Here is a 10,585-nt window from a genome sequence, read left to right on the forward strand (position 1 = left end):
ATATATATATATATATATATATATAATGACAGCTTGGCACCAGTGACGTCGCAACTCATTTTTACAGCTGAGGGAACTGGAGTGAACTGGAATAGTGTAAAATAAAGTATTGCTGAGAAATACAACACACAGCCCGGTCCGGGAATCGAGCCAACTAAGTTATGATTATGAGCCCGATACTCTAAGCAGAAGGATATAAGTTTGCAATAAAACAACGTTCAGGAACATTAATGATTTATTGGCGTCGAAGGTTGTTGGCTTTTCTTATATTGAAGTTCTATAAGCTGCAAAAATGTTTATAGTTCACGGTTAGCAACTCGAGTTGCTATGAATGCGAAAAAAAAAATCCAAATTGAGAGTGTGCAGCAGGTAAAATCCAGGCGACACATGTCTCCTAGCTAGCCGATCCTCTGATGTTATTATTGCTTAATGAAGGGTGCCCAGCTAGTTATACATCAGATACCTTAATTATCTGAAGGTTACATTGTCTGAAGGATATTCTAAGTTTGAAATGTGTGTGTGTGTGTGCGTGACTACATATGTTCAACCATTCTCAAATAGAGAATACCTGAAATGCTTTACAAGTTTTCACTGTTCTGATCGATTGTATCTGGAGAATGCAAATCATTTTTCTCTTTTTCTTTTGAAGAACAAGAGCGTTTTTAGGTTTCTATGTTGAGTAGCTCTCGCATCTATGATAATAGGGGCAAATCAAAATTTATTGCTTGGATTACTAATGCGGTAGGCTTCTTATCAGTTCTCTGTTTTCCCAATTTTTGAAGAGACAATCGCACACGAGGAGCAATTGATCTCTACAAAGGTGCACGATATTTGTTTCTTTCCAATATCTGGAAATTCTTACACGCGATGGCTATTTTTGTTGGAATTCCCGCCAGTATTTTATATTTTTAAAAGTCTAGCGATTTTATTATTATGGTGTATCTACAGATACACAATCTTTCTTGTGTATAGCATTGTAGACTGTCTTAGCGACAATATTATGTCTCGTTAGAAGGTAGTAGCTTGCGGACACTTTGGACAACTATTGATGATATAAGTAATATCTTCCAAAATAGTGTGACACAATCGACACTTTCTATCGCAGCGGGGAGGTTTAGAGGTATTCTGAGCTCTTTTTTTGATCAGATACATCATAACCATCTCTTGTCCTTGGATAGGAAATCAACAACCTTCTCAGTGAGATGTAATGTACTTATCTACTCCTATAAATGTTACTGATGATATCTAGCTTGTAGGATGTGTACGCATGCATCACTTTCTGTTGGTATGATGAGTATTTCTTTTCCAAGTCTCTATATTAAGTAGGTCAGTCCAGCCACACTTTGGTTCAGATGGAGCAGCTGTAGTACTTGTTCGAGAGTTCTCTGCCAAATCTCATATTACTTTCATTTGTTTCTTTACTGTTCGGTAGATGTTGTGGCGCACAATGAGACTTAAATGCTGTATGGAGTCCGTTTTGTTGCTGTTACTTCCAACGTTTGCGACAGCTATCGCCGTCGCTGTTATCGCTACCACCGCGGTTGCTACTTTTCGTGTTGTAGTTCCTATCACTGCTGTAGGTGTATCCGCTTGTTAACACTGGTGCTGCTACTACGGTTCTTTTCAAACTTTTTGCTTCGGATGTTGTTGCTTCTTTGGTGATGGCGTCGGCAGAAGCTGCACACTAACACATATAAAACTCAAAGCATACACAAGGCGATATAGAAAAAAAAACCCAACGAGATAGGAGACTTCTGGAGGAATATCAGTAAAAGAATTAACAGTGAACTGCATGTGAAACACCTACATCTGACAAGAGGAACGGACCACCTGTTCCTCATGTTAGTTGTAGGTCTTTCTTTATTTCCTCTTCCTGTCAAACATGGCATTATAAAGAATAGACAATATGAAAGCACTCGGCCTCGGGTTGCTTCGGAAGTGGAGCCACCTGCTCAACGACCTCAAGTTACAAGAAATAAATGTGCTAATCATCAGCAAGATCGGAATTTCCGATCCACAAGCTTTAGAGCCCATTTTCGGTGGATACCAGATTTTCTTGTTGCTAAGTCGGCCGCGAATTCAGAGTTACTGTGTCGTTTCGGAAAGATCTGGATCTCGCAATATGGACCGTCTTTTTGGAACAGAAGATAGCTCGTCTACAGTTCAACGATAAGTGAATGACCAGATTTCTTTAGGCGTCTGGTGTGTTTCCTAGGAACATCTTGCTCGAGTAAGAGATTGGAACGGTATCTTGGATATACACTTAGAGTATGTGGGGCTTACCAATTGAAGAGGATGACGCAAAAACCTCACAAACCTGCTCAGACGTGTTCAGCTGTCTGACAGGTACCGAATGGATCGCTCGAATGTGCCAGTGTGGATAAAGATAAAACACACCGGGTCATCCAAAGCGTATCTAGAGTGTTCTGTAGACCAGTAGGTAGGGATAGCATGCGTTGTCCACATTATACAATAGTCGGCTGCACAGACAGCAATTTTGTGATATATAAAGTCGACCTAGAGAAGATCCATGGTCAGGGACCCGCTTACTGGAAGCTGAACGCGTAGCTTTCAGCGCACCAAACTTACAGAGGCTGAATTATTTAAGCGGGCATTGGCGAGGCCAACTGTCAACAGTAAATGGTAGTCCATCCTGAAAAGAGCGAACCAGCATTTGCTGTTGGTTAAAGTAAGATCAATAAAGTTCAATAAGGAAATAGCGATAGAGAAAAATTATTAAAGGGACACCTAGTTAGAAATTTACAAGAGGCACTTGGGAAAGACATAGCAACTGACGAGCTAGCAGTGAGATTGGCCCATGGACAACTCTTCAACGCAAAGCGCGAAGGGTGCGTTGTTAGAGCTAAGGCGCATACTCCAAGACACCAAGGGACGAAAGCTGAATGGGCCCAAGTGGAAGAAGCACAACATAAAAACAAAGCTACAATTCGGACTATGACGGACCATGTTGGTTGCGTTTTACTTGAACGCGAGCAGAAGTATGCGCCTTTCCAGTAATACTTCTCTTGACTGTTTGGGACGGCTTGTCGCAGTCCTTGGCAAGAGAAGTGGCGGGTTGCAAAAAGCTGATAACAGAAAATATAGAAAGCAATGACTGGCTGCACGGCAAGCAAATTGTCTGGTTTTCATGGTTTGCCCTACGAGCTTTACTTTTACATGCCAGACTGTTCTGGAGACCTCTTGACAGGTACCTACCATAAGCGGCAACACGAAGAGGTAATCTCCAGTTCTGTGAACCGAGGAATGGTGACACTGCTAAGAAAGAACGTAAACAACGGGAAACATAATAATTTTCTACCATAATGCAGAGTTTATGATTATGACCATGATTATGTTAGTGAAGAGATTGGCACTTTTAGTCCATGGTCTGATTTGTGAGGCGTAGGCATGTACCCCCCTACACAGATAAAGCCACGTCAACCTCCACCTCATACAATACATCGTAAAGTATGTTGGTAATGAGCTTGGCAAACGAAGCTTTCGACGTGGTTGAGAATCAGCAGCCGCTTTCGGCCCCTTACTTAAGGGCAGGTATCGCTAAAATGCACAACAACATCTGCTCAATGGTCAGCATGAATGACCACCTATTAGAACCGTTTAGTATAATGTGCTCACTTCGCCAAGGTTATCTACTCTCAACACTTCCTTCTGTTGGTGTTAAATCTAGAGTCACTACAGTGAAAATCAGAGACGCCGAGGGGCATCCTGGTGGCCCAGAACACAAAAGATCCATGTCGGCTTGCGCAGACGACGTCACCTTAATATTATTAATCACATCGAGGTGATTGGCTCCTCTCTAAAGGAGTAATTAGGAGCGAAAATTAACCTGTAGACCCACTCGGCATCGGGCCCATGATGACTGACATCGGGCCTACGATGTCTGGCATCGTCGAAGGGCGCTGGACGGGAGGACTGTTTAGATTGCTGGGGTCTAATTTGGACAAGAACTGGAACGAAGTAACGAATAGCGTGGCCAGCCTCACTCAGAAATGGGCTGACAGAAAGCTAATTTTGAATAGACAAGTAGAGGTGGTGAATGCTAACATCAACTCCGTCATCTGTTAGGTCGTCAAGTATGAAATTTGTAGTGACGTATATGGTAAACTTTGACAGCTGCTAATTTTGCGGCATTATTAAATTTTGACAATATTCATTTGCGCTTTATAAAGTATTTATTAATCATTTTTGCCATTTTTATGTAAAGATGGATGTCAGAAATTAGTGCAGTTTTGAAATGTGAGTTCTTTCTTAGAAATACAGCATCACAGACAGCTCGGAATATTTAATGGAGTATTTCATTCTAATGTTATTACACAGCAGAAAGTATCAAATCGGCTTACAAAATTTCGTTCTGGTAACTTTGACCTCACAAATGAGCAACGTGGTCGACCAGAAACAAAGGTGGATAATGACAAACGGAAAGCCACCGTCGAGTTAGATTTATCTCAAAATGCCCCTGAATTATCGTTGTTGTTTGGTGTTAGCAAGCAAACAATATTGACTCACCTAGTTCAAATCGGTAAAGTGAAAAAGTTGGATAAGTGGGTTCCACATGAACTCAATGAAAATCAGAAACAGCAACGTTTGGAAGCCCTGAATTGTGCTACTTTCTCGTCACAAAAATGAATGAATGATTTTTTAATCGAATTGTAGCATGTGATGAGAAATGGATCCAATACAACAACCGTAAACGTTCAGCGCAATGGTTGAACAAAGACGAGCCACCAAAACACAGTCCAAAGAGCAAAGTTCTTCAAAAGAAGCTGATGGTGTGTTTGGTGGTCTGGCGCAGGTGTGGTTCATTATTATTTCATTAAACCTGGTTCATCAATCACGGCCGAAGTATACTTCTTCTTCTTCGTTCGTACATCTTTGTTTCAATTATTCTTTTCTACTCTAGGCACACGGCCCGAAATTTTTGGGGAGGGGGTCAGTCGATTAGATCAACTCCAGTACGCAACTGGTATTTAATTTATCGACCCCGAAAGGATGAAAGGCAAAGTCGACCTCGGCGGAATTTGAACTCAGAACGTAAAGACAGACGAAATACCGCTAAGCATTTCGCCCGGCGTGCTAACCACTCTGCCAGCTCGCTGCCTTCTTTGTTTCAATTATTAGCAATGAAATGCCACCGTTACATTGTTCCACTATTTCTCATATTCCAATGAATGCGAGTAAAAGACAAAATTCAATGTTTTTAGGATGTAGTACTTCATCTGTGATATTTTGGTCCATGTTAGAAACACGATTCATCGATTTGAACTATCTCATTAAAATTATCCAAATTACCGGATAAACTCTAAAGTAATTTACACATCACAGGAAAAAAAAATCCTAGAAATATATATTCTCGTCACAAATAAGAAGTTCCGACAATTAACACTTTGAATGGCACTTATATTTCCTGTACAATCTGCATTTTAATATGTTTGACAGGAAAAAAAATGTAATCGTTGTGAATTATTTCATATGTTTATACTTAGCTTAGTTTCAGTTGTCACATCTACATATATTTATCTTTTATTGTTGAACGTTTTGTCCAAATGAATAGACACATTATTTTAATAGAACTAAGTCGATTCATAAAACTAAAGACCGGAAGAGTGTCCTTGACTAATGTTGGCTTTTATAGAGTTTTCGTAACAAAGGAGGCTCCATTTCATGAACTTTACAAGATCTCGTTCTTTCAATTGATTTAGTTAAACTGAATTGGTTAAAATGATACAAAGTTCACCCAAATCAAAAGTTTGAAGAAAGCTACCTTAACAAAATAAAAGTTGATAAAATAACCGTAACAATGCTTTTTTAAACATATGGTTGACTTGTGAGCGTAGGTTATTTTATGTGTACATATATTTAAGAAATACTAGAGTACTTTTGATATTGACGATATACTGTGCCCCTCAATAAACTGACGGTTTCTTCAAACTCTTGTATAGTATATATGTCACCAAAGGAGAAATAGGTACGCCGCGTGAATTGAATCAGTTCAGTAATTTTCAGGAAATATAGATGGGAAGTTCGCTGTAAGGAATCAAGGAAATGGTTAGAAGTTTTCTAATTGAATTTAGAGAAAGGAAACTTTCTGCCGGAAAAAAAGAGACGAATTAATCACTCGAAAGAAATGGGTGCGAATACTTTACTTCTAGTGCTTGAATAAACAAATGAAAGAACTTCTGAAATATTAATTTGGTAATGAACCTCTAATTAGGCATAGGCATGGTTGTGCGGTTAAGAGGTTCGATTCACAACCAGGTGGTTTCGAGTTTAGTTTTAATGTGCGGCACCTTGAGGGAGCGTCTTCTACTGTAGCCAATAATTTGTACGTGAATCTGGTAGATGCAAAGTGTGTGGAAACCCGTCGTATATGTGTGTGTATGTGTGTGTGCCTTTGTCTCCCCCCCCCCCATACACACCACTTGACAATCATCGCTGGTTCGTAGCCTTAGTTTAACAGCTTGGCGAAATATACCGATAGAATAAGTACCAGACAGTTGTTGGCACTCCGTCGCTTACGACGTCGAAGGTTCCAGTTGATCCGATCAACGGAACGGCCTGCTCGTGAAATTAACGTGCAAGTGGCTGAGCACTCCACAGACACGTGTACCCTTAACGTAGTTCTCGGGGATATTCAGCGTGACACAGTGTGACAAGGCTGACCCTTTGAATTACAGGCCCAGCAGAAACAGGAAGTAAGAGTGAGAGAAAGTTGTGGTGAAAGAGTACAGCAGGGTTCGCTACCATCCCCTGCCGGAGCCTCGTGGAGCGTTTAGGTGTTTTCGCTCAATAAACACTCACAACGCCCGGTCTGGGAGTCGAAACCGCGATCTTATGACCGCGAGTCCGCTGCCCTGACCACTGGGCCATTGCGCCTTCACACCAGACAGTAAAAGAATGAGTAATGGAGTCTCAGTCCAACGACTGGAACTAATAAACGGATAGTAAATATTTGAAAAAGTTTTATATTAATTTTGAAATACAAACTGAACAGAAAGGGTTAAAAGTAATAATGACGAATAATATTCGAGCTTTATAGTATTTTTTTTTCCAATTCATTTATAGACACAGAAACACAAGAAAGCTATATAAAGCTAAATAAATTCAATTTAAGCTGTGGTACCACGTTTTAAGCTTTGGATGTTGGCTTGTCACGAGAAAAAGGAAATTCTAACGTTGGGGAATATTTTAAAATAGTGGTGACTGATTTGGTTGTTACCTGTAACAGTCGAACGCTCTCATAGAAACTTCCTCTTTGGTTCAGACTGTGAGGTGGATGATAGAAGGATGAATTTAAAACAACAAGAATAAAGGAAAAGAAAGATGAAGGAAATATGTCTGAAATGAATGATAATGGGGACTTTCTTAATACAGGTAGTACAGGGCCTCAAATCAGGAAACAATGAATTACATCGACTCTAGTACTTTAATGATTTCAAAAGGGCGAAGAGCAAAGCTGATCTGGGTGTGTTTGAACCCAGAGTTAGAACAGATATCGCAACGTATTTTGTCCAACATTCTAACGATTCTACCACATACCTTCTTTTAAAAAACGAAGAAAAAAAAACTGTAGTAATAATAGAATACAAAGGGGAAAGAAGCGATTCAAAATAGAAATAAGGAATATGGTAAAGATGAGGAGGAAATAGCAGTGATAGAGTGTGAGAGAATAGAGACAAGAAGAAGAATGGTTGAAAGGAGAGATATGGGACACGATAGCAAAATTAGGATGACAAACATGGAAACCTGAAATAAGCAATAATTGAATAAAGGAGAGACTAAAATATGATATATACTCAACAGTTCAACTGACGTCTATAAGAAAGACAGAAAGAAAGAGACTGCCATTCTGTAGTCGCTAGATTTGCTCAAAATAGTAGCCAACTGTCTCTTCCCCCCCACCTCTCTCTCTGAAATCGTACGCTACTGCATTTATTAAATAACGTTATCGTAGAGTAACTTCGTGAAAAATATCGGGGTAGTCACGGCTAGAACGTCTTTGATCTTACATCTGACCAATCAAAGCTGTCCTTTGGGCTAATCAATAATAACAACAACATAATATTAGTGTCTATCGGCTGCGGTGAAAGATGGCTGCGATAGGCAGCTGGTGCTGGTAAAGTAAACTTTAGTTAGATGGATACGATTAATATTTATGATACGTTTAACTGGTACTTTGACACTTTAGGTAAATAAATATTATTTGACAGTATTAAGGCTTCGAAGCTGTTTGTATTTACATCATAGCAGAGATTTTTTAGAAAAAATTCTGTTACATTTGCATGAACCCTAAAACATATAGAACCAGAAGAAAAGAGGATTTGTGACATTACACATACCATTTCCACAGGCCTACTTTCAAGTGCCAGAAAAGAAAAAGAAAAGAAAGGAAAACCAAAAGAAGAGAAATATATATAAGAAAAAAAGAAAGATCGCAAAATAGATGATATACTATGGCTGTAAAAGTAGCGGAAAGTGGTTAGGGAAAGAAATAGAAATATTGTGTAGGCACAGGAGCGACTGTGTGATAAGGATCAGGTGGTGTAAAAGTAATGTCCGATTTCTAGAAAAAAATGTTTCTGAGCGAATTTATCAATTTTTTAAATCTCTTCTTATAGTTTTAAGATGTGGAGGCGCAATGACCCAGTGGTTAGGGCAGCGGACTCGCGGTCATAGGATCGCGGTTTCGATTCCCAGACCGGGCGTTGTGAGTGTTTATTGAGCGAAAACGCCTAAAGCTTCACGAGGCTCCGGCAGGAGATGGTGGCGAACCCTGCTGTACTCTTCCACCATAACTTTCTCTCACTCTTACTTCCGTTTCTGTTGTGCCTGTAATTCAAAGGGTCAGCCTTGTCACACTGCGTCACGTTGAATATCCCCGAGAATTACGTTAAGGGTACACGTGTCTGTGGAGTGCTCAGCCACTTGCACGTTAATTTCACGAGCAGACTGTTTCGTTGATCGGATCAACTGGAACCCTCGACGTCGTAAGCGACGGAGTGCCAACAACAACAGTTTTAAGATATCTCTGTGTCTAATTGTGCACAGCCACTCCTATATATAACTTCTCAGAAAATTTTACCACCATGTTTGTCCCATCTAAAGATCACATAAGAAATGTTTTACTCTACGAGTTTCATAAAGGTGCTAACGCAAGTGCAGCAGCAAGATCTATTCAGAACACTTATGGGGATGATGTAGTGAATGAAAGTTGCAGGGGATGGTTTTCCCGTTTCCGAAGTGGTGATTTCACTTTGAAAGAAGAGCCAAAGGAGGGTCGTCCAAAAAAACTTGATTCCGATATTTTGGAAGCTCTTGTTTCAGAGAACCCTGCCGTTACCACTAGGGAACTTGTAGAACAATTAAATGTGGTCCATACAACCGTGGTACGCCAGCTAAAACACATTGAAAAGGTTTCTGTGGCTGGAGAATGAGTCCCTCACGAGCTGTCTCCAGAGAATCGACAACAGCGTGCTGCTTGTTAATCATTGCTTTCGCAACACTTTCAAGCAACATTTTTAGACAGGTTTGTTACAGGTGATGAGAAGTGGATTCTTTACCCTAATGTTAAACGCCGCTGTTCTTGGATCAGTCGAGAAGGACGGCCAGTTCAACAACCGAGAGCAGGATTTCATCCAAAGAAGATCATGTTGAATGTAAGGCGGGATATTAAAGGAATAATCCATTATGAAATGTTGGACAACAACCAAACAATTAATGCTAATCTTCACTGTGAGCAACTTCGTCGTTTGAAAACAATTCTGAGCCAAAAGCGAGCATCCTTGGTTAACAGAAAGGGTGTCATCTTCCATCACGATAATGCTCGTCATCACACAGCTCGACTGTCCAAAACTCTCTTAGATCTTTAAATCGGACATTACTTTTGCACCAACCTGATAACTTGCTTCCCAACCACATGGTTCTGGGTTCAGTTTTACAGTATGGTACTTTGGGCAAGTGTCTTCTACTACAGCTTCGAGTCGACCAAAGCATTGTGAGTGGATTTCATTGACGGAAACTGAAAGAAGCCCGTCGTCTTTATATCTATGGGTGTGTATCTCTGTGCATATGTTTGTCCTTCACCACCGCCTCACAACTGGTGTTGGTGCATGTGAGACTCTGTGGCTTAACAGTTCAGTAAAAGAGACCGAGGGAATAGGTACCATACTTAAAAAGAAAATAAGTATTGGGTTCAATTACTTCGACTGAAATTCCTGAAGGCCATACCCCAGCATGGCCGAAGTCTGGTAACTGAAACAAGTAAATGATAAAAGATAGCCACACCGATATTGAATGTTCCTAATAACATATGAAGATGTGTCAAGTATATGGATATACTAACATCGAATTCAATGGTTTTTTTTTAATAGGTGCAGGCGTGGCTGTGTGGTAAAAAGTTTGCCTCCCAGCCACATAGTTCCAGGTTCAGTCCCACTGCGTGATACCTTGCGCAAGTGTCTTACGCAATAGCCACGGGCCAACTAAAGCTTTGTGAATGGATTCGGTTGACGGAAATTGACAGAAGCCCGTCATATATATATATATATATATATATATATATATACAC

General features: G+C 40.2%; 2 protein-coding genes across 3 annotated transcripts in view; one reads left to right on the top strand and one right to left on the bottom strand.

Annotated features, from left to right (window-relative positions):
- LOC106867498 (uncharacterized) overlaps nt 1–10,585 on the bottom strand; it is a 51,505-nt gene that overhangs the window by 31,453 nt on the left and 9,467 nt on the right. The window lies entirely within an intron of this gene.
- LOC106867495 (histone-lysine N-methyltransferase SETMAR-like) lies at nt 9,105–9,452 on the top strand. The gene has a single exon (XM_014912380.1). The coding sequence runs from the start codon at nt 9,105–9,107 to the stop codon at nt 9,450–9,452; it is 348 nt and encodes a 115-aa protein (XP_014767866.1).

The sequence above is a fragment of the Octopus bimaculoides genome, chromosome 8 (genome assembly GCF_001194135.2).
Source record: "Octopus bimaculoides isolate UCB-OBI-ISO-001 chromosome 8, ASM119413v2, whole genome shotgun sequence".
NCBI classification, from domain to species: domain Eukaryota; kingdom Metazoa; phylum Mollusca; class Cephalopoda; order Octopoda; family Octopodidae; genus Octopus; species Octopus bimaculoides.